This window comes from Syngnathoides biaculeatus, chromosome 5 (genome assembly GCF_019802595.1).
Source record: "Syngnathoides biaculeatus isolate LvHL_M chromosome 5, ASM1980259v1, whole genome shotgun sequence".
In the NCBI taxonomy this organism is placed as follows: Eukaryota; Metazoa; Chordata; class Actinopteri; order Syngnathiformes; family Syngnathidae; genus Syngnathoides; species Syngnathoides biaculeatus.
This window is the reverse complement of record NC_084644.1, coordinates 25,031,472-25,057,241: the sequence shown is the minus strand read 5'-3', so window position 1 is coordinate 25,057,241 and position 25,770 is coordinate 25,031,472. Positions and strand designations below refer to the sequence as shown.

At 40.5% G+C, this 25,770-nt stretch overlaps 1 protein-coding gene across 4 annotated transcripts in view; it reads right to left on the bottom strand.

Moving 5' to 3' along the window:
* Positions 1–25,770, bottom strand: part of LOC133500874 (CUB and sushi domain-containing protein 3-like) — a 299,335-nt gene that overhangs the window by 10,875 nt on the left and 262,690 nt on the right. For all 4 annotated transcript variants that reach the window (XM_061820098.1, XM_061820099.1, XM_061820100.1 and 1 more), the window contains 5 exons: positions 23,195–23,368; positions 16,481–16,654; positions 16,160–16,233; positions 14,521–14,632; positions 31–210 (listed from right to left, as the gene is read on the bottom strand). In XM_061820098.1, coding sequence (XP_061676082.1) covers positions 31–210; positions 14,521–14,632; positions 16,160–16,233; positions 16,481–16,654; positions 23,195–23,368 — 714 coding nt within the window. The remainder of the gene's footprint in view (positions 1–30; positions 211–14,520; positions 14,633–16,159; positions 16,234–16,480; positions 16,655–23,194; positions 23,369–25,770) is intronic.

Below are 25,770 nucleotides of genomic sequence, written 5' to 3'. Positions count from 1 at the left end.
TGCCCTTGCAGACCACTGGAGGAGACTCACCTCTGCACACGGGCACCTTGCCAGTCCAGCTGCCATCAGAGCGGCAGAAGCGGTGCTCCGAACCCCCGGAAAGAAAGTATCCTGGCTGACAGGTGTACACCAGGGTGTAACCATAGGAGGCCAGGTCCAGCCCCAACACATCAGAGTTGGCCGGGCTGCGCGGCTGCTTGCACGAATGAGCTGGAGAGCACAGGCAGAGGGCAAAAAATTAACACGCGCACACGAACCCTGTGATACATACAGTATATAAAAATGGAGCAGGATACACACTTGTAGTAGTAGCTAATCCAGAGCTCAGTGGGGGGAAAAGGTGGGCACCTGGGGGAGGCTTATGCAAAACTCACGAAAAAAGGAAGCACTAACATTCTAGTATTTCATTAAGCCCAGGGAGCTATTACGAAAATAGTATATTGATAATTAGAAATGTTTAATTTCTTTCATGAGAGAAACTCAGCCCATTAGAAGCATCGTGACTACAGACTGGAGATTGAAAGTAATGTGCATCCCGTTGGACGTTGACTCTATTAGCAGGGCCTCAATTTTTATTTTTGGAATATGGCCGGGAATCTTGTGAGCACATTTTATTGAAGTTGTCATCCATTTTCTATATTAATGGAAAAGCAGCCATGGAAAACTGGAGGTGAAGTGCTTACGGTAAGTGTGACATTGAACCATCAACACAAACTTTTGGAAGACCTGAATATATGTCAAAATTTTCTTTGATAAACAAAAACAAGTTGAATGCGCCTCGGAGGCAAAAATAATATTGTGAAAGTAGCGAAATAAATTTGCAGCTTGTGATTAAACATGTGTATATGCCAGCTGTCAAATGAGAAACAGCTGCGAGACAGTCACATTCGCAAATTGCTACTTGATAGCTCCCTAATGACAGAAAAAAAAAAGGCAGTGGATTCGATCCAGGATAAATCCCGTCTCAGGATCTAAATAACATCAAAGTTCAAATGCAGACAGTGTTAGACCTGATTATATACGGTATGATAGGAACCTATATACTATTTCTGTAGACAACGCTTTTCTTTTCTCATACAATATTAGAAGTTATAACATCTGCCATAATGCAGTAAATGCTTGTCCATCAAATATAATTAGTACAGTTGATCACTACACCATCAGAATCTAGTGATTTGTAATCTAAGATTTTGTCTTTCGAGGTGTCTTTGGTGTTAAATTCAGTTTTGTCATGGTAGATATTGTTGTTACAGTAGAGGGCTGTTCTGATGACTAATATTAATATTATACTGGCTCATTTTATTACATATCCAGTACAAATGTGTGGAAAACTTCCCTTGAAATTAAAAGTCATGAAAATGTTTCTTCAACTATTTAATCTTTTTAAAATAATGTTTTGAGAACAAAACCACATAAAACATGAATTATACACACAGGCAGTCCTTTAGTCAGCCACATAAAACAATGGGGTGGGTCACCTGGGGCCATTGTGTTTGACATCTGTCCTTCACAGGAATAACTATTCACATTTTTATTTACTGAACTGTATCATAGTGATAAGCACAGAGGCTAAAACTAAATAGGGCAAATGTTGGAACCATGATGGGAAACGTTCCCGAATTGGTTAAGATGATGAGAAGGAAAAGAGTGGATATATTAGGTGTCCAGGAGAGCAGGTGGAAAGGCACGGATGCTAGACATTTCAGGACAGGGTTCAAATTACTTTACTATAGTGTGGCTTGGAAGAGAAATGGAGTAGGGCTTATTTTAAAGGAAGAGTTCGTTAAGAATGTCTTGGAGGTTAAATGAGTGTCAGATCTACTGTTCAGGCTGAAACTTAAAATTGAAGCTGTAATGTAATTAGTGGCTCTGCCCCACAGGTAGGTTGTGACCTTGAGGTGAAAGAGATTTTCTGGAAGGAGCTAGATTACGTACAGTGAAGAAAATGAGTATTTGAAGACCCTGCTATATTGCAAGTTCTCCCACTTAGAAATCATGGAGGGGTCTGAAATTTTCATCGTAGGTGCATGTCCACTGTGAGAGATCATCTAAAAAGAAAAATCCAGAAATCACAACATATGATTTTTTAATGATTTACATGTGTGATACAGCTGCAAATAAGTATTTGAACACTTGAGAAAACCACTGTTAATATTTGGTACAGTAGCCTTTGTTTGCAATTACAGAGGTCAAACGTTTCCTGTAGTTGTTCACCAGATTTGCACACAGTGCAGGAGGGATTTTGGCCCACTCCTCCACACAGATCTCCTCTAGATCAAACAAGTTTCTGGGTCGTCTCTGAGAAACACAGAGTTTCAGCTCCCTCTAAACATTTTCTATTGGGTTTAGGTCTGGTGACTGCCTAGGCCCCACCAAATCTTGATCTGCTTCTTACGGAGCCAATCCTTGGTTTTTCCTGGCTGTGTGCTTCGGGTCATTGTGATGTTGAAAGACCCACCCACGACCCATCTTCAATGCTCTGACATATAGGTAAAGTGGTTGTTCCCCAAAATCTCACAATACAATGGCCACGGTCATCCTCGCCTTAATACAGTGCAGTCATCATGTCTCACGTGCAGAAAAACACCCCCAAAACATGATGCTACCACCCCAATGCTTCACAGTAGGGATGGTGTTCTTGGGATGGAACTCATCATTCGTCTTCCTCCAAACACGGTGAGTGGAATTATGACCAAAAATTTCTATTTTGGTCTCATCTCACCACAAAAATTTCGCTTGTGACTCCTCTGTATCATCCAAATGTTCATTGGCAAACTTAAGACGGGCCTTGACATGTGTTGGTTTAAGCAGAGGAACCTTCCGTGCCATGCATGATTGCAAACCGTAACGTCTTAGTGTATTACCAACAGTCAGCTTGGAAATGGTGGTCCCAGCTCTTTTCAGGTCATTGACCAAGACCCGTCGTGTAGTCCTGGACTGATTCCTCACCTTTCTAAGGATCATTGAGACACCACGAGGTGATATCTTGCAATGGGCTCCACTCCAATTGAGATTGACCTTCATGTTTAGCTTTTTCCATTTTCTAATGATTGCTTCAACAGTGGACCTTTTTTCACCAAGTTGATTGGCAATTTCTCTGGAGTCCTTTCCAAACATGTGGCGTTGTACAAATTTTGTGTCTGGTGTCGTTGGACAGCTCTTTGGTCTTGGCCATGTTACAAGTTTGAGTCTTATTTATTGTATGGGGTGGACAGGTGTCTTTTTGCAGCTAACGACCTCACACAGGTCCATCTGATTCAGGATAATGCATAGGGTAGAGGTGGACTTTTAAAGGCGGACTAACAGGTCTTTGAAGGTCCGAATTCTAGATGATAGACAGGTGTTCATATACTTATTTTCAGCTGTATCACACAAATAAATCGTTAAAAAAATCATACATTGTGATTTCTGGGTTTTTCTTTTTAGATTATCTCTCTCACAGTGGACATGCACCTATGATAAAAATTTCAGACCCCTCCATGATTTCTAAGTGGGAGAACTTGCAATATAGTAGGGTGTTGAAATACTTATTTTCTTCACTGTAGTCTTGGGCATCCCAGACAGAAAGAGGCATGATGGGTGCTGATTGTGACGGACATGTTGGTGATGACGAAATTATGGGTAATTTTGCCATCCAGGAAAGGAACTTGGGGAAACAGATGGTGGTAGACTTTGCTAATAGGATGGAAATGGCTGTAGTGAACACTTTTTTCCAGAAGAGGCAGGAACGTGGGGTGACTTAAAGAAGCAGAGATAGAAGCACACAGGTGGATTATATTTTGTGGAGATGATGCAATCTGAGGGAAGGCTACCGACTGTAAGGGAGTGGTGAGGGAGAGTGTGGCTCGAGAGCCTAGGATGGTGTTGTGTTAGATGATTCTGGTGGTGGAGGGGAAGATTAGAAGACAAATCCAGAAAAGAGAACCATATGTTCGAACGTAAGAAAGGAAGTGCTGTGCTGCTTTTTGGAAAGAGATGAGATGGACTCTCGTCGGACAAGAAGAGGTTCAAGAAAACTGGACCACTATAACCAAGGTGATCAGTGAGACGATCAGGAGAGGACTCCGTATATCTATAAGTAGGAAAGTGGAGGAGACTTAGTGGCCGAACCTCAAAGTACAGGAACTCCTACTAGAAAAGATGTTAGTGAAGAAGAAGTGGTATACTGACTGGATTGATGAGAGGAAAAAGGAATCCACTGAGATGGAACGTAGGGAAAAGGTAGTGGTGGCGAAGGCTAAACAAGTGGCGTATGACGACATGTACACCAGGTTGGACATGAAAGAAGGAGAAATGATCTCTACATGTTTGCCAGACAGAGGGATAGAGATGGGAAGGATGTGCACCAGGTAACGGTGATTAAGGATAGAGATGGAAATGTGTTGACCTGTGCCCGTAGTGTGCTGTATAGATAAAGAGAATACTCTGAGGAGTTGATGAATATGGAAAATGAAAGTGAAAAAAAGAGTATAAGAGGAGAGTGTGGTGGACCAGGAAGTGGCAATGATTAGTAAGGGCGAAGTTAGACAGGCATTAAAGAGGATGAAAAATGGAAATGGCGTTTGATGATATACCTGTGGAGGTATGGAAGTAAATTGGAGAGGTGGCTGTGGAGTTTTTGACGAGGGTTAGTTAACAGAATTCTAACACGTGAAAAAGTGCATGAGTAATGGAAATGTGTGCTGTTGCCCATTTTTAAGAACAAGGGGGATGTGCAGAGTCATGGGAACTATGGAGAAATACAGTGTGCCTTGCCCACTAGCGGTTCATTTGCGCTCAACGTTTCTTTTTAAAAAAAAAAAAATCATAATGTAATTATTTTCACACCCCGATGATGCACTTAGAAGTCTTAAATTCTCTCCTAAATAGCTCCTTACAAGCAAGGAATGTGATGCCCGTGAATAATGAGGGAACATGTTTTGATGTTTTGGAGACAAAGTTAGTGAGAGGAGACTTTGATGGTTTGGAAATGTCCAGAGCAGAGTGAGTGAGTATATTGGTACAAGGGTCATGAGGATGGAGCATCCAGGCAAGAGACCAAGAAGAAGACCAAGGAAAAGTTTGATGGATGTGGTGAAGGAAGACATGAGGGCAGTTGGTGTTCGAGAGGAGTGTGCAGGAGGCTTACATGGAAAAGGATGACAAGCTGTTACAAGTGGCAACCCCTAACAAGACAAGCCAAGATGAAAAGAAAAAGAGGAAAGGTGTATCTACAACTTGCCTGACATCATGGCAAAATTAAAATGTTCTTTATTATTGACTGCTCATGGAAAGGTTAAGAGCAATGGGAATCCCAAAATGATAGTCATAATTTGAATCAAAGTCAATGGATCATCACGCTCCGATTCCAGATAAGAAGCAATGAAGACATGAAAATTGAAGTCGGCTCCTGATCCAGATGGTGGTTGACTATGACATGATGAAGTCCAAACAGAAATTGGTATCACTTCAAGCAAGCAGACACATGCTAAGATAAAAGGTCTGAATATGAACACCCCACCCCCCACCCCAACCTCCGTCAAGTGTCTGAGCGCAAGTCTGTGCAACCCATTTAGAATGACAAACAGTCAGGACATGTCCAGAGCACTTAGACAGTTTGTAGAACATGAACAGTAATGAGTCTTATGAGACTCATGTCAAAACTCTCATTAAGTGCCAAGTTCAAGTAGATGCACTGTAACATCAGGTTATGCAGGGCCCACAAATCAATATTTTTGAACCGCTGGCAGTGCATGTACATCTCACTAAACTATACTATAGTAAGAGGAGTCTATTTATCTCATTCCACATCCATTATATAGTTTCCATGAATCACTTTGGAAAGTACTTTTCAGAGGGCAATTTCTAGCCCAAATTCTACATTAAAGTGCCACTGTCATGAAATGCATGATTTTTAGTGTATTAATGAAAAAACGGCACCCGGTATGGACCCATCCATTTTTTCACCACAAAACATGATTTTGACGTATATGGCTTTTTGTAACTCCCGCTCCTCTCGAGGGATTTTTTTTTTTGAGAAGAAGAAAATGACATACAGGACAGTAGCGCATCCAAGCGGTCTCGTCTGTTCATACGAGTTTTACCTGCTGGAAGGTAGCCCGTTGTTCCTTCGTGTTAACCAAAATGCCCGCTCGTCGTATTGCTGGCTATTGCGTGAACACTTAGGAGGATGGATTCATTCTTAATACTTTCAAAAAGACTTGGTTCGTTGTGAAAAATGGATTGCATGGGTGCAAAGGATGAGAGATTCGTGGGTTGCAAATGACAGGTAGGTGTGTATACAGCTACTAATAAAAAAAAAATAATAGTTTGGGTGTGGGGGGACATAATCCTCTTCGCCGTGCCTCGTCCGCTGCGATCACGGCTTCGGCTGGGTTGGCTCATTCTGGCGCCAAGCTCGGGTGGCTCATTGTGGTGCCGGGCCGGGGTAGCTCATCGCGGTGTCATCGTCGCTCGCAAGCGGGGTTGTTTTTTATCATCGTCGCGCAGAGGTAGATCAGGATGGGGAAGCGGTTTGGCCGCGGTATCGTCGTCGCTCGCGGGCGGTGTTTTTTTTTTATCACCGCCGTTGGGAGGTGGTTTGGCTGCATGCGGTTTGGCCATAATCCGCTCATAATCTAAATATGGCTCGAAATGATAGGCTAATATTGCCCCAGTCACTTCACTTGGTTGTCGAAGATGCAGCCAATATGATGACCACTTGGATGTCGAATGAGACTTGCACAACTTTGCGCATGGATGATGCGCTCTCCGCTCACATTTATTTTTTCGTATAGACATTGAAGTGAATAATGTTATATGTATTTTTCATTACAATATCTATTTTAGAATGTCTATGGGGATGACACTTGCCCTTTAAGAATAATTTTCATTCTTTCTCGCTTTTTACATAATAAAGTTTCAGGAGATGGTGAATTCTGGGTTTCTGTTTGCTGTAAGCTATAATTATTGAAATTATATATGTATCTATATCGTGAAATATTTCACTTTGAGTGTCTGTATTGCATCTCTAGGGGTTTCATTTTTTTACCTGAACAACCCTGCAAAAAAAAAAAAATAAAGAAAAAAGGCTATTTCATTTTGGCTAGCGACACCATTCTAATTTATTGAGGTGTACTTATTTGTCACTGCTATTGTGTCTGAGAGATGGAGTGTAGGGATATAGACAGCAGCAGATGGTGAGTGCCAACATTATCGAACAACTCAGTTGCACATGCAGTATATGCACACATTGAAATAACCGTTAGAAACAAAGAGACACAGACGTTCGTGAGGCAATCAAACTTAATTTACTATTGTGGCTTGGGTTTAAGATGAAAACAGAGGTCCTATCGACTCATTGGTCACAGTAATATTGGTTTGGTTCATTGTGTTTTGTTCACTTGAAACAAAAACAGTTGCAAGTGCTAAACTCTGGACCCCGGAGCTCAGAGAAGGAATGCATTTTAAAGAATAGATTTCATTGTGCGTCCAGTAATATTAGATTATTTTTTTTTTTTTTTGCATTCCTCCTGCGCAGTATGATCTTCCTTTGTCTGTATAGTCCTTGTATGGCTGTTCAGAATGTTAAAATGTTCCCTCAAGCTTGATGGAAAAGACTGTGTCTGGGCTTAGAGGGTATAAAGAAATCAACTTAACTGCAATTGGCACACGTGAAAAAAAAAGGGTCGCAAGTGAGCAGTAGCAGACAGCAGCTGACTTGCGCCAAGAGGAAGGGAACACCCTGGACTGGTCGCTGGTCGATTGCAAGGCACATTTAAGAAACCACCATTCACTTAACATTCACAACAAATGCAGCCCTATGGGGGCACAAACCAGTGCAATCTGTAGGCCGGTCCCAAGCCCGGATAAATGCAGAGGGTTGCGTCAGGAAGGGCATCCGGTGTAAAAACTGTGCCAAACAAATATGAGCGTTCATCTAAACTTAACATTCACAACCTACGGACAATTAAGAGCAGGGGTGGCACATTAATTTTCCAAAAATAGAATAAACTGGAATGATTTTCAGTGGCCACACCAACATGATAACCTCAGTTGTGAGCAATAACATGTTTAAAGTTAGGATTGCAGTGACTACTAAAATCTTTTGAGTATTTATTTTTTTTGTCTGAGGGATTTGGCTATTTAAACTGTGAAGCAGATGGACTTGCGCAAGATGTTCCATAATCATATTTTGCTTTAAGGAGCGCAAAACAAATGGTAACCACGCAGTACTTTGCAAGCCGCCATTCACCACAGAAGAGGAAGGTGAGTATGGCGATGACGTTAGAGAAAACAAGACAAGAAAAGATGACCGAATTCTGAAAAGTGCGGGATCTTTTCAAACTGAGCAAAACGGTGAACATCTCTCAAACAAGACAAACAATTCAAAAAGCCAAAATGAACATCGCGCAAATCCGTGAGTTTAACATGGATGGAATTTACTAGCATAACGTTAGGCCTGTAGAGGGCTAACGAGACATACTATGTCCAAAGTACAAGCATCGCATCTATAAGTGGCTACATTTCAAGTAAAGCCCTGTAGGTGAAAAAACCCGCTGTATTGCGTTCTCATCGTCAAACAGGCTCCTTATGCCTTTTGTCATTAATAATTGTTTTGTTGTTTGTTTTATACTTACAAGAAATGCTAAATTGGAACTGAAATTATTCGTTTGAAATTTCCTAATTGAAAATATTTGACAGCTCCAGCCTGACCTACAATCTTCAGCAATTTTTTTTTTTTTCACATTTCAAAAGTGGATAGAAATTATGAGCATAAACTACTAACTTATTGGCTGTTCCGAGACTTCCGGACTCCCAATATCATTATTGGAGTAGATCTTACAATTTTCTTGAATGGAAAACTCAATCATGGAGTATTTGGAGCATAACTGATTCTGATTCTGAAATAGTTTTCCACACAAACACTAGCTGGTGTGATCTAACTGAGGCTTGTTGCACGAACTGATGAATCCTGCTCGGATGAAAGGCCAAATGTCTCCTAAGATAAACAGAAGAGTCCAGTTGCGATCGATTAAATGCCCTGAGAAAAGATTTGGCCACCAAACCTCAGAACTGTGAAGCAAACATGTTAACAACCACTTGCACACTAGCTGGAGCCCTGCGTGATATTGGGAAGAAAAATGACATTACGACTTTTTTTTTTTTTCCCAAACCAGCGATACACAGTATAATGCAATGTGAAATAATACTGAATCTGTGTTGGGAAACGTCATTTGCTATCAAAACTGAATCAAAGTTCTGTTTATCATTCCAAAAATGAACTAGTTCAGTAAATAGTTCATTATTCCTAATTTTGAGTTCGTAAGTAAGTTTACGGGTTGAAAATCAAACAAATCACAGTAATAGTCCTCCCTCCCCCCATTCTGTTGCCGGTGGGGTATTACCATCAAAATACTGGCATTGTCGAAACCATTCAGTCCAAAAAAGGTGTCAGCTACAGCTTGAAGAACAGAGAAAATCTACTCTAATATAACAAAACAAATTCCATATTATCACAGTGTGATCATACAGTTTTTAAAGTGAGGCTTTCTGACAAAAATAATGATTTTTTAATCTATGATTACAACTATGTACTTTATTAAGAAAAAAAAAACATCGATCCATATTTTTCCCCCAGACCGCTTAACCTCACAAGGGCCACAGGAGTGTTGGAGCCTATCCAAGCTATCTTTGGGCAGGAGGCGAGGTACACCCAACGGGTTGCCAGCCAGCCAATACCAGGGCAAATGGAAACAAACAACTGTTTGCATTCACACTCACACCTACAGGCAATTTAATATCTTCAATTGACCTACCATGTATGCTTTTGGGGAATGCAAGGAAACGGTAACACCTGAAGAAAACCCATGCAGGCACGGGGAGAACATACAAACTCCACACCGATGGGGGCAGGATTTGAAGCCCAGTCCTCAGAACTATGAGGCAGATGCTCTAACCAATAACCAACGTGCTGCTCAAAACAAAACGTTCACTCTCAATTATGCAGTATCCCGTAAGGTATAAGAATAATAAGTATTTAAATAAGTATTTGAACACCCTAATATATTGCAAGTTCTCCCACTGAGAAATCATAGAGAAGTCTAAAATGTTCATCACAGGTGCATATCCACTGTGAGAGAGATAATCTAAAAAGAAAAATCCAGAAATCACAATGTATGATTTTTTTAACGATTTATTTGTGTGATGCAGCTGCAAATAAGTATTTGAACACCTTTCAGTGAGAATTCTGACCCTCAAAGACCTGTTAGTCCGCCTTTAAAAGTCAACCTCCACTCCATGTATTATCCTGAATCAGATGCACCTGTGTGAGGTCGTTAGCTGCATAAAGACACCTGTTCTCGCCATACAATCAGTAAGATTCAAACTTGTAACATGGGCAAGACCAAAGTGCTGTCCAAAGACACCAGACACAAAATTGTACAACTCCACACAGTTGGACAGGGCTATGTAGAAATTGCTAAGCAGCTTGGTGAAAAAAGGTCCACTGTTGAAGCAATTTATAGAAAATGGAAGAAGCTAAACATGACGGTCAATCAAAATCGGAGTAGAGCCCCATGCAAGATATCACCTCGTGGGGTCTCAATGATCCTTAGAAAGGTGGGGAATCAGCCCAGGACTACTCAACAGGACTTGGTCAATGACCTGAAAAGAGCTGGGACCACCGTTTCCAAGGTGACTGTTGGTAATACACGTCATACCACGTCATGGTTTGAAATAATGCATGGCACAGAAGGTTTCCCTGCTTAAATCAGCACGTGTCAAGGTCCATCTTAAGTTTGCCAATGACGATTTGGATGGTACAGAGGAGTCATGGGAGAAGGTCTTGTGGTCAGACGAGACCAAAATCGAACTTTTCGGTCATAATTCCACTCACTGTGTTTGGAGGAAGACGAATGATGAGTTCCATCCCAACAACACCATCCCTACTGTGAAGCATGGGGGTGATAGCGTCATGGTTTGGGGGTGTTGTTCTGCACATGGGACAGGACTGTATTAAGGAGAGGATGACCATGACCATGTATTGTGAGATTTTGGGAAACAACCTCTTTCCCTCTATGTCAAAGCATTGAAGATGGGTCATGGCTGGGTCTTTCAACGTGATAATGACCTGAAGCACACAGCCAGGAAAACCAAGGAGTGGCTCCGTAAGAAGCATATCAAGGTTCTGGCGTGGCCTAGCCTGTCTATAGAACCTGAATCCAATAGAAAATCTCTGGAGGGAGCTGAAACACCGTGTTTCTCAGTGTCAGCCAAGAAACCTGTCTGATCTAGAGAAGATCTGTGTTGAGGAGTGGGCCAAAATCCCTCCTGCAGTGTGTGCAAACCTGGTAAACAACTACAGGAAACGTTTGACCTCTGTAATTGCAAACAAAGGCTACTGTACCAAATATGAACATTGGTTTTCTCAGGTATTCAAAAACTTATTTGAAGCTGTATCACACAAATAAATTGTTAAAAAAATCATAAATTTTGATTTCTGGATTTTTCTTTTTCGATGATCTCTCACAGCGAACATGCACCTACGATGAAAATTTCAGACCTCTCCGTGATTTCTAAGTGGGAGAACTTGCAATCTAGCAGGGTGTTCAAATACTTATTTTTTTCACTGTACCTCACACCCATCCAACTGCTGTGTGCCTGCCTACAATACTTTCATTCTGGAGAGTGAAATAGGAAATGCAGCCTGTACATTCTTTCTGTTACCAGGTCCCTCTGCTGGTTGTTTGTTTTTTAAATTATAGTTTATTCAATATACACAATATTACAGAACATCAACATCGCAGCAGATCCTGCAATGTGACTCTTACATACATGTACATTACGATGATGATGCTCAAATAATAAATGAATAATCTAACTGAATTTCAAATATTTTCTGTTGATATGAAGTCCCATGTAAAAAAAAAAGGGGAAAAAAACAGCTTCGTGCTCATTTATGGAATACTGGGTGGCCATTTATTGAATATTGGGAAATTAATGTTTCAAGCTATGTAAATGAACAAAGCAAAGTTGGATTGTCTTTTGTGCAGAGAGGTCTTCTAGAAAATTTATGAGGGTGTAGTGTCAATGATTAGGCACCAATGCATTATTATTATAGTTCCCATTGGATCTTTGTGTCTACCTTATTGGATGTAGATGGAAAGTTTGAAAACATTTAATACGTATGATTACTATATCTACATCTTAAATCTGAAAAAGTTAAACTTTCAATCCATAAACCTCTTCTACAGAGATAATGACCTCTTCTAATTCTGCCAATATTATTACTTTTTTAAATCCATTTGCAAAACACTGTAAGGTGTTTGAATAAATCTAATTTGCATTGAGGTTGTAAAGTGCAAATGTATTTTTTCATCCATTTGCAATACCATGAACCCTGGTTAGGGTCGCAGGGTGCTGTAGCCTATCCCAGCTGACTTTGGGCAAAAGGCAGCCCTACACCCTGGACTGGTCGCCAGCCAGTTGCAGGTTACACCATTTGTTTTTTTTTCGTTTTTTTTACAAAGCAGAAATGCATAGATGATACACAGAACAGGGATAAAAAAAATTAACTCCAAAGAATGTGTAATATTATTGAGTATGATTTAAAATAACTTAAGCAACACTCAGACAACAGGATGGTCATTGTTTTAAAGTCTCTCCCTTGTGAACGTAAAGCGCTACATTGATCCATTCTACTCCATCGATGCTTTCTATTCTCTATTAGGCCTGTAACAATGACAGGATGAGGGCAGATGAAAATCAATAAATTTTTCAAGGCACCGCAGGTGATGGATGAGAGCCAGAGAGCTACTCCTGCTGGGATGCAGCTTTAGCAGATAAAGACAAACCTGGCAAAGAAAGTGAAGCTGCTTAACACAGGAAGTGAGGACATTGAAATGCTTCAAAGGCTTTTGCCTCTGAATGATAAGTAGGTCGCCTGTCAGACAATTTCAGGTACTGGCAATACAATGTCATCATTATGTACAAAAGGATAACATTATGTACCTGCAGTTTGTCATTATGTGATATATGATGACACAGTGATGAATTACAATGCACCTTATGCGTACAGTTCATGAAACTGTTGATATTTGTGGCATCAGGGCAGGTCCCCCTGGTCCTTTTCCATAGCACGTGCAGAAAATGAGAATGTTGCTGACATGAGGACCAGTTTTGGTATTGTGGCAAGTCTTGTTTTGAAGAAATATTCCCTCAAGGGGTGAAAGAAGTCACAATGTTGTTAAGCAAGCAACACAGCAAGCGCAAGTCGTAGCTCTGGCTCACTTGTACTGTCCGTACATGTGCAGATGTACAGTATTTTACATGCTGCCTGTCACAGGTCAGTGTTGGTACTACAGCAGACATCTGGTTTGGGGAAGCGATATTCTGCGTAATGTGTGAAGTTTTATGTTGGGCATCTTGAGCAGGAAACAACACAATGAAAGAAATAAGAACTGCTTTCCTCTTGTCTCACATTTAAAAATGTGGACTTTCAAATGGTTATGTGTGTACCTGTCTTAACTCACATACCCACCCTTGAAACACATATTATAGATTTTGATTATGCAGACAATGGGAGATTGAAAAAAAAGTTGAAGTGTCTACCACCTCAGCACAAATGTCTCCAGGAATGTTAAATGGGTGGGGAAATTAAGATTACACAGTACCACGCAAAAGCCTTTATCACTACACAGCTCTCACTACTTCCACTGTGTGTGCATAGTGAAATAGTGACAGCAGTCATAAGAGGCTGTAGCTGAAAGGGATGCCATGGAGATATATGAATTCAATCACCTGGTCACGCCTGCTTGGGCCCATTTTGACAGAATTCAGTTTATTCACACAGAATGACTGCAATTACTACAAACAGTATCTCACTTGGTGAGGAGGACCACGTGTGGAGGATGAAACCTCCATTTGCAACAAGTGAATAGAAAACTAGGGTAAAGTGTGGCCAAATCAATGATAAATAAAACAACACATTCACCTATTTGGCAACAGTAGGCATCTGCTTTTCAGATGCTTTAGCTCTGCCTGTGGTCATCCAACCAACCAACCATTTTTTGAGCTGCTTATCCTCACGAGGGTCACGGGAGTGCCGGTGCCAATGCCAGCTGTCATCATGCAAGAGGTAGAGTACACTCTGAACTAGTGGCCAGGAGACAGACAACAATCACACCCACAATCACACCCTGGGGGCAATTTAGAGACGCCATATAATGTTGCATGTTTGCTTGTGAGATGTGGGAGAAAACCCACGTTGGCATGGGGAGAACAGACAAATGCTACACAGGGGGCGGCTGGGGTTTGAACCCCGGTCCTCAGAACTGTGTGGCCAATGCTTTACAGCTGCTCTACCGTGCCACCCTCATGGTCATCATGATAACAAAAGATATACAACACAATGCCACCCCCAACCCAAACTGATTTTGACCACCGCGTAACAAGTGAATATTAAGTCTGTAATTTGATGGAAGAATGTCAGAGACCTTTTTAAGACCTTGATTAAAAGTAGTGGGAAGCACAATTACTTACGGATACAGGTAGGCTGGATGCCAGTCCAAGTGAGATCGGGTAAACATTGGCGGGTAATGGAGCCCTGGAGGATGTGTCCCTGTTGGCACTGGAAGTCCACTCTGCTGCCCACCTGGATACAAACACATAGAAAACTAAGTGATGCAAATTACCCTTTAGGTGTCATGTGAGGGTAGCAGATAACGACAAGTCTTTGGAATGGTTTCCCACGTTTTGTTCTCAAGTAGTCCAAGTACAAAGCTCAACTACTTGTGGTTTCACTTCGAGATCCATGTCTTATCAGATATCTTGCTGAACGCCGGGAAAAAACAAACTATTTTCACTTATCTTATAAGTGACACTGAAAAAGCAACATGGAGGACATTAAGTTGAAATACACTGACTGAACATATCTCACGCCGAGAACTCAGCTCATGGTGGGGGTCATGGTATAAATTATCGAAACTGAGTTTAACATGCACACACTCACAAGGTTACCATCTCGCCTTAAAATAAAAATAAAAATTTCCCTAAAAAATTATCCACACTTAAATTTTCAACCCAAAATTACCAAAATTTAATGATAACATTGAGCAAGCATTTTTGTGTTACCAAACATATTTAATGGAAAATTATCAATTTATTTGAAATAAATTATATTCTAATAATATAATATGATATATATTTTTTTACATATTTATATTTTACATTATGTAAGAACAAAAATCTCAATGAACATGACATTTATAAAAGGTAGCTGCTTCCCTAAAATATTAACCTGTCCCTGAAAATGTGAACAACCTTGCATATAGGATATCCATGCCTATTTTTAATATTTTTTGGGGCAAGTAAAAAAGGCCCATTTTCCATATGAGGTACACCCTATTATATGTTGCAATGTCACTCTGAAAACCCCCTCCAGTTTGGAAAAGATAGGCTAGGCAGTTCTAACTTACATTATTCAGCCATGGTAAGTTTATTTCATGCTGCTGTAATGTTTGGTGAAGGCTCTCATTGTGAGGTTATACTATTGGATTCGGGCACAACATTAAAAAAAAAAAAAAAAACAATGTTACAAAGCACAACAACAAATAAATAAATTAAATACGTAAATTGACGGGCCTTACTACTGGCCATAAAACAACCAAGCTTGCCTCATACTGAAATTAGCATTAAACACTTATGTTTAGTGACATAAGGCAGTTTTGATTATCAGTCATGTTAGAGACAACACGATAAAATGTTAAGGGTGTGCCTGAATTTGGAGACATGATTTGGAGTTAAGGTAAGTTGTATTATTTAAAAACTATTGAAATTTTTAGGTAAATTCCAGTCCATGTGTGATGTGTGACAGATGAAGAAAGAACCTACTCCCTGTAAACTTGAAACTAAATTTGTTCATTCCTCAGTGACTACTATACATGCCAATAACCACATTTCCGACATGTTAGCAAGGAGGTGGATCACCCTGAATGTGTACTATTTGGAGTGGATCCAAATTTGGTGCAAACTTAAGTGCTATTGGAATTTCTGAAGTTGTATCAGGAGATCCAATGTCTTTAAATCAGCTAAATAAAAAGAAAAAAATGCAGCTCAACTGACCAATATGCACAACACAAGAAATATAATGTGTTTTCTAAAACATGATTTATTCATTTACCTTAAAACCAGTTGTGTAATTCATGAAACCATATTCGGGAACCCCTGGATTTTCACATGTGGTTCTTGTGGGCTCTGAAAAATAAAAATAAAAATGAAATGATGTGGATAAGGAGAATTATCAGTAACTGAGACTAAGAATAAGCCAAGAAACCAATGCCCGGTTAACAAACTACCCAAATGTTGATATGCTTTATTTCTTGCCGACTAACTTCTTACACTACTTTTGTGTTTTAATCTCACTTGAACTATGTGAAATTAAACAACAGTCAACACAATCTTTCCATACAAACGAATATACATGGTTGAGACTGTTTTGTACCGATACACCAAGGCTGAGATCCACTCCAGTTGCCGTCCGCCTGGCAAATGCGTGTCGTTGATCCAACCAGCACATCAGGGGGGGTGCAGCCAAAAGTAACCTCTGACCTAAAGATGAAGCTACGCCCTTCCCGCCATCCTTTGGAAGGTGTACCTGGATCTCCACAGAACTTGGCTGCAAAGGCAAAAATAAAATACACAAAGAAATAACTACTGTTGGTAAAAGGATGAGCAAAGGGAAACTGTCCAACATATATGAGCCATTGCAAGTGTGCAAGTGTGAAGCAAAGTTTTGCTGTCTGTAGATGAACAAATTCATTCATTCATTCATTCTAGCAGCAAGGTAATATTAAATGTTGAGCAAGTGAATACTGAACACAAGCAATGATGCAAAAGAAAAATGGAGGCAATTGCGGCTACTCACTAACAGCAATATTTGAAATGAGGTTGTAGCAACAGCTTTAGTAGATCAACACAAGCCACTAACAACTTTCAATTTTGCTGCTTATGTACATCCCGTATGTGTTGATGCATCTTTATTGCATTTTTTTTTCTAGTTTCGGGATGCTTTATTTAATCTACCTTAATAAAAATGATCAGGAACCACTCGGGAGATGTTTGAAACCAGAAGCAAGACCAAGAGTCACGAAAGGAAGTCAGAAAGTTAAAGGAGTGTGTGATTAAGCCAATAATGAGACAAGCAGTTGCGCCAGCCGAGAAAGTGAGAAAGATCCTCTAAGTCCAAACCGCAACACAATTGTTAGACAACAAATAACTTTACATACACATTTTCAAAGTTGGAATAGAGTCCAGTCTGGAATAGTTAATGAGTGTTGATTGAAAGACAATTAATATATCATTGATATCATATTCCATTTCATTTCAATATGTATCTGTTTGTTGCTAAATATCAAATGAATTCCAAAAGTAGCCCTTATTTCTTAATGTTGTTTTCGATTCCAAAACCAACCTATATTTAACAATATAGGAGAATCTCATTAGTCATTAATTTCAAGCGTGCAGTTATATAGCAAGAACACCGTATGTATAGGAAAAAAAAGTCCGCAGGCAAAAAGCAAGCTCAGCATACTTCGTGTGTGTCTGTCTGCATGCGTGTGGCTGAATGAGCATATGAGAGGAAAGAGTGAACACTCAGCCAAACTTATTTTCACTAGCTCTCCTCGCGCTCTCTCCTCGCCTCTTGCCTTCCTTGATGAATTATCAATGCCTCTGAAGTAATCAATATGCAGTGGCCACATTCAAAGTTGCCGTTCCTGCAGACACGCACAACCTCAGAAACTGTATTTTCCTGTTTTCTGTGTGTCGTGTTCGGGAATACGGCTGTGTAATGAAATCGTGATTTGCCACCTGTGTTCATTTATGTTCAAACGCTGGTGATTACATAATTTTCATGACTGCAGAGTCGCAAGTCAGCAAAAAGGGCAAAGCAGAGATCCTGATCTTATTTCTATCCCACATGCAGCTCAAACCTTGGTTGTGTCAGAGAAAAAGCGAAGGCATTCAGTTTGAAATGGCATCAAAATCTCAAGTTGATTCAATATTAATAATGTTTTGAAGGTATTTACGCAATGCAAGTCTTCCGATCCAAACTGAGGGGAAAAACTACATTATGTGTAGAGCTTGTGCCAAACATGATTAGAAATCCTTGCGAGTAACTTGCCATTTATACTTAAGAGTGTACAGTACATGCAATGATGCTGGCTCTGCAGGGGTCTGTCCTGCAAATACATCAGACTAACATGAACGGAGGTGGATTTACCACTTAATAATGACCTCAAAATTTACGAGGACCAGTACCAAAGACTGTTGTACATAATTCTGTGCTGACATTTTAATGCATAGATAATAGCTTTTCTATACCCTAGATCAGCTCTTTCTTCTCAATTTCCATTTATTTGCCTTCGTAAAACGTGGTAATTTATCACTGAGTTGCTTCCCCTTTAGAGTACTGGAGCAGGAGGCTGGCTTTGACTACATGTTTACGAGAGTCAGTTCATCTATTTATTTATTTATTTATCTATTTATTTTTTTACCGGAGCTGCTTATTGATCGTAATTGTAAGCAATAAAAGTTTTAAAAAAACTACTATCTGGTCGGACCCAGTCAACAATATTGTGACTTTATAGAACATAATGTTTTGATGCATACTTTGATTTGCAGTGGGCTGAAGTTAAAATATGATGGTGTGCTGCTGCCTCCAGCTTGTCCATGTGTTCCTTGTTGCCTTGTTGTCTCGTGATTGATTTTTCTTGGTTTTATTTTTTGTACATGACAAAACCTGACATTTCATTAGGGGTGTGGAGACTTTTTATATGCAGTGTAGCGATGAAGGGTCATCCTAGTTTTATTAGGTTAAATAAATTATAAAATATAATGAAATGTATTAAGAATCCTTAATAGGTTTATTATTGACTGTGTTCACAGAATTACATAATCCATATACCACTGGCTTTATCCATCCATCCATTATCTACCACTTTTCCAGGTCGGGTCGCGGGGGAAGTAGCTTCAGCAGGGATACCCGGACTTCCCTTTTACCAGTCATTTCTTCCAGCTCTTCCGGAGGGATCCCGAGGTGTTCCCAAGCCAGCCGAGAGACATAGTCTCTCCAGCGTGTCCTGGATAATCCTCAGGGTCTCTTTCTGGTGGGACATGCCCGGAACACCTCACCAGGGAGGCTTCCGGAAGGCATCCGAATCAGATGGCCCAGGCACCTCATCTAACTCCTCTCAATGTGGAGGAGCAGCGGCTCAACACTGTGCCCCTCCCAGATGACCGAGCTTCTCACCCTATCTCTAAGGGAGAGCCCGGACACCCTGCAGAGGAAACTAATTTCGGCCGCTTATATTCGGGATCTTGTTCTTTCGGTCACGACCCACAGCTCATGCCCATAGATGAGGGTGGGAACGTAGATCGACTGATAAATTGAGAGCTATGCCTTTCGACTTAGTTCCTTCTTTACCACAACGGACCGATACAAAGTCCGCATCACTGCAGACACTCCACCGATCCGTCTGTCCATCTCCCACTCCATTCTTCCCTCACTCGTGAACAATTTCCCTCATCCCCGATCTTGACCTCTCCAGCACTCCCTCTAAGGAATCCAAAAAGGGTGGGTACTTTGCATTGCTGTTTGGCACATAAGCACAATCAACAGTCAGGACCAATCCCCCTACCTGCAGGCGGAGGGAGGCTACCCTCTCATCCACCGGGGTAAACCCCAATGTACTGGCCCTTAGCCGGGGGGCAACTCCACAGTACAACAGAGCCCAACCCCTCTCAAGAGGAGTGGTGCCAGAGCCCAAGGGGTGCGTAGGCGAGTCCAACTATATTGAGTCCGAACTTCTCGACCTCACGCACCAACTCGGGCTCCTTCCCTGCCAAAGAGGTGACATTCCGTGTCCCTAGAGCCAGTTTCTGTAGCCGGGGGTCAGATCGCCAAGCTCCGCCTTTGGCCACCGTCCAACTCACATTGCACTCAACCCTTATGGCACTTCATACAGGTGGTGAGCCCATAGGAAGGGGTACCCATATTACCCTTTCGGACTGTGCCCGGCCAAGCCCCGTGGGTGCAGGCCCAGCCACAGGTGCTCGCCTTTGATCCCCACCTCCAGGCGTAGCTCCAGAGGAGGGTTCCAGTGACCTGCGTATGGGCAAGGGAAACTAAGATCCAATTTTTGTACTCATCATAGGGGTTTTGGAGTTGTACTTTGTCTGGTCCCTCACCTAGGACCTGTTACCCATGGGTGACCCTACCAGGGGCATGAAGCCCCGGACAACTTAGCTCCTAGGACCATCGGGACACACAAACCCCTCCACCACGATAACGTGACGGCTCGAGGAGGGGTCTATTGGCTTTATTTTCTCATAATTTGAAGAACAATTTTATCGATGTGTCCCCTTTTTAGCCTTGAGTACACGTCCCCAATAATGACTAGACATTTGCCTGGTACAGGCAGTGTACAAATTGTTGCAGATCCAAATTAGAAAATACGTATACTCCACCCCAAAAACTATTGTAATACATGAGCCAGTTTCAATTTTTTTTCCTTTTTTGCTGTTGAGAGAAAACAATTTGAGATGACAGGAGATCAACATTTCAGCTTTTATTTACAGGTATTTAGATATGGAGCCTTTGTAGTTTGTTTCATGAGGTCGATGGAAACAACTTTGTTTTTACCTCCTCAAATTTGTTGCTGATATCACTAGCAGTTATTTTATGTTCTTCACAACTTTTGCAATGATTTTAGAATCAATTGCTGTCTTGCCTTCCTTGCCTCTGTGTGTCCACGTGCTTGTTTTCATTCAATTCCACCAGTAGTTTCGTTCTTCTTTGGGACATTTCAAATGGTTGTTCTTGCTAATGTTTGTGAAATGGTGGTGATTGATTTTGTACTCGATCTAAACTTCGTAATTCCTTTCCACCCACTCTCACTGATTTTCATGGTTCATGATGCTAATGTCTCTGACTATTGGAAATGTAATATACACAGGCAAAAAACAAATCTGAAAGTCACCATAGACATTCTTCTTTGGGTTACTAATATAAATTATTACACACCCAGGTAACAAAACAAGTTTCAATATTGATCTCTTATCTCATACACATTTAGGCAACAAACCAAAATGTTTTTACTTCAGCAAAAAATAAAGGAATATTCCACTACTTTTACTGGGGCGTGTATTGTGTTTGATAATTTTCAAAATTGGTAAATGAGTATCGATATAATTTTCTCAATACTGTAATGTATGTGTCAGTGAGACATTAAACCTGCTGCTGAGCCGGGTAAAGAAACAGAGACATTTCCAATCTAATTTTCTATCCCACTTATTCTGTTCAAGATTGCAGGGAGATGGAGCCTATTCCAGCTCACTTTGGGCAAAAGGTGGGCTACCCAATGGACTGGTATACCATATACAGTATACTGTACCTCTACTTATGAATGTCTCTAGTAATGAAAAATTCAGGTTATGGAACACCTCCATGGAAAAATATTGTCTCTAGAAGAAAATTCAGGATATGAAAGGAAAAAATAGGTGCTGGATTCACAGCCCCAAATTTCACTAAACGTAAACATCCTGTATCTTAGTGTGTGTGGCGAGATAGCGTTGCTCTCCCATTGGCTATCACATACCATCCTCCTCTTATTTTTGTGGTGGATCTTGGAATGCATTAGGCTATTTACATGTAAAATGGGCTTCTACTTACGAAAAATTCACGTTATGAAACAACTTCCGGAACGGATTAATTTCGTAAGAAGAGGTACCACTGTATACAGTACATGTACTGTACATACTGTATCACAGGGCAAATACACCTTCACTGACTGGGAATAGAACCAGCAATGTCTACACAAAAGTCTGTACACAATCACTCAGATAGTGACTAACAGATCCACAATTCTAGACAAATATAAACAAAAACTTTGAACAGTCTACACTGAAAAAAAAGCCCAAGTAAATTGATGAATTTAAAAGATTTCAGCTCTCAGGTTGGTCTCAACCTGCACCAAGCAGATTGACTCTTGTCCAAACAACACACCTTGTCTCTGGCATTGAGTACTAAGAGTTTGCAGTTAAATGTAATTAGTTTTAAATGGGCAACGAGATCTCACACATATTTTTATGGGACATTATAACTATGAGACAGTGCAAACCATTCCATTTTATAACCATTTCACAACCTCTTACTTTGAGTCAGCAAGCAATACAGCGTTGTTGTTGTATGCACAATTAATTCCACTACATCGTGCATTAAGGCAGCCTATTACCTTATACTTGATTGCATGACCTGTGTATGAGTGCAATGTCTGAAATTGTACAATAATAACAAAAAGGACAAGGTACGTTCACTACTTTAAATGCAGGTACTTCTAAAACAGCAGTTAACACAATTCTCCCTGCAATAAACAGAAATTTGAATCGTGACTGCACTCATGCCATAATAATTAAGTTATGGCCTTTTTGACCGGAAAGATAAAAGTCCAGTATTTGTCTTGGCCATGAAAAAGACGCTGTACTGTTAATCAAAATTGCAGTGCATTTTCACTGTATTGTCTTTGTTTCCTCCCTAAATCACTGATTGTGCAACGAGCCTCATGGTCAAACTTCATAAGTTATTCATGACTTTCACTGATTTTATTAAGTTGGAAAACTTCCAAAGGAGTGGGCAGCAAAGTCAGAGTGGAGTTTTTCATTAGAGAAGACAAATTGAAACTAGTCCAAGTTAAGTTTGAAAAATGTGCTTTGAGTTTAAGTCTAACCTTGAAATATTTTGGGACATACATTGGAAATATAAATACAAGAAACACGTGCAGGATGAAACTCTGAAATTAAAGTTGTGATGCAAATTTTCTGGACTGTTCAAACAATCATCATTTGAGGTGATGCATCAATACCACTCAGACTTTCTACACCTACTTGACGTTAAACAACATGGCAACCCGCATGATGCCAACTTGATACACAAAGCTGGCAAAAGTCCACCCCAATGTGTGAAGTTTACAGTGTGAGCTGGCGTTCCCAAACAGAGGTGTCACAATGCCATCTGTGTTTCCGATGAGCCTAGTCAGTCTTTCCGCTTGTCCTGTTTACACACAGTGCTGAAGCGCAACAACAGTGTGACATTTCTTTCCCGAACCCCCTCTGGGAACATCTAAACGCATCATGTGATAATGATTGGGTTATTACTCACGCAAGCACTGAGGCAGATCTCCACTCCACGTCCCGTTCCCCGTGCAGGTGAGCACAGCAGGGAAGGAGAGCTCGTAGCCCGACAGACAGCTGTAACTCACACTGGTGCCCCATTCCCACACCGAACCCTCCAAAAGGCCGTTAAGGATGGATGGAGGCGCAAGACATGTCACCACTGTGGGAAACAAAATGGAACACGCTTAGTTATAGCTCACAGTGTTTACGGTTAAAAGGTGCAGGGATAATTAAGATGTAAATCTAGCAGAAGCAAGGCTGGTGAAAGTAACAAGATGTGTGAAGGCGTAACATTTAACTCAAACATACAAACTAAAACAACCTCACATGTGCATGTTGAGAGTTAAATCCAATAGTGCTCGAGGCAGAAGTGCAAAGTCTACAGCATGAAACTGGATCATTTCTTCAGTGTGCTTATATAAATTATTTTATTAAAGTACCACTAGTGGTTGAAAAAAAAAAAAAAACAAGTACTAAGACTATACAGCTTTTGGCACAAGCGCAAAGAAAAGATTAGACAGAAAACCCAACATTACAAGTTTGTTAAAATCTTACTGTTGCAGCTGCACACACACAAAAAGTACACACGCAAAGGCATGACAAGTATATTTTTTATGGCTTGGATATCATTAAAATGATTTAAGTAAATATACAGAGTCTATACACAACAAAGAGTGCATAAATCAATACGATGGATGTGGTACATTTACAAGCTGTTTGCCTGATTGTTATTTTTATGGTACATATGCATTATACATTGTCATAATTCTGGTCAGAATCATTTCCAGAATGCCAAAGTATTTTAAGGTCCTGGGGATGCCTGCACACTGCTAAACTAGAAGGCACAGCAGAAATAAGGTGAGTTGCATTATGCATTATAATGTTTGTATGACTACAATGCTTGTTTTTCAATTGTTGAGCTGTTGTAAACCCAACAATGAAGGGTTTGACAGCACACGTTAATGTGTACAACCTACATTATCTCGCATGCAGCCAGTACTCTTTAAAATTTGTGTTTTGAATCCAAAGTATGATGTTCAGCCTGGGGAACATGGTCTGCTCTGAAAGCCCTTTCCTGTAGAGGAAGCTATGATTACATGAGAAATAACTTCATTGTACGTATGCAAAGAGCCATCATTCTGCCATCATGCCGCCCCCAACCCTTGAAGTCTGACAAAATTACTTAGTTAACCTATTGACTGTTCAGGCAGTTCAGGTGTCGTCTTTTGGCAATATTCATGTTTTGGTACATGCTGGAAATGGCAGCAATAAAATGATGTGGCAATGTGGCTCGGGGGGGGGGGGGGCTTTTGCATTAAATCATTACATAAGGCTCACCACAAGCTATCTATTCAAATCTAATCTGGTGAAAAACCGAAATCACATTTGGCTTGATTATACCGTATATGACAGGCAAATGAGAGACATTTTTCCTGCCTCAGGACATTTAGTTTCATCATTTTAGCCTCAACAGAATAACCGGAAATCTGGAACAAGCCACTGTGGAATTTTCAGGCATTCATGCCAGGATGGCACCCACCTTTTGTTCTAGTTTGGCAGCTGATCCAAAAACATTTCCATCTGGACATGTTGCAGCTTTATACAACATTAAAACTTTGAAAATGTGTGACATACTGTGAAGACTAAGCAAATGGCAAAAGCGTACTGATGTTGCTGCAGTTGTTCTTCCTGCTTGTTTTTGTTTTGCTATGCAATCTCTCAATTGCAACTGTTTCTTGTTCATGCTAATGAGTAAGCAAAGACTCTTGAGATTCAGAATCCCATGTCCTTCTTCTCGAGGCAGATGCACTTCACTTTGGATTGCCTCTCTAAAATACCCAGCTGGAAGCTGTAAAGTAGAATGCTGATCTGGTTGTGAACTGGTGGTAATACCCACTGTATTCCTGTGGCAATCTAAGAGGCAGATGGAAGGGATGGAGAGAAACATAGGTCTAATGAAAAACAAAACAAAGACTGGATTATGGATTCACTGAGAAGAATGTCTTTTGCACAGCCTGTGAAAATCTCTGTTCTGTGTGCAAGTATCCTGATTTTATTATTTTTTTAAGTATTTTCATTTGTGTTGGAAAGAGGTAACATTCTTTCTTTGGGAATAACACCAAATAAATGGGGGCAACAGTGTGTGATTTCAACAGAATTCTTTATTACCTTTGACAGATGCTGCTATCACTGATTTAACAAATACTAAACACACAGTGGAGATGGAACACTGAGTGCTTGGATACACACTTCAATGTCCTATATCTTTGTAACCATGACTGTTTCATTTTCTATCATTTCAAAATAAGGTCACGTAATTACCATTTGGTTTGAGTGTCACTGAGGTGTAGGAGACATTATGTAAGTTGCTTTTATAGGTACAACCAATTATATTGCTACATCTCCTACCTTTAAGCAAGGGCTATTGTTAGTCTTGTTGCTTTAGATCAGGGAGTCGACCTTTAAGGAGAGGTTATCAGCAATTAATGTGGAAAAAAAAACCAAAAAAATAAATGCATGGTGAATTAAAGGGTATCCCTATTTTCCTATAGTTGTAAGCAG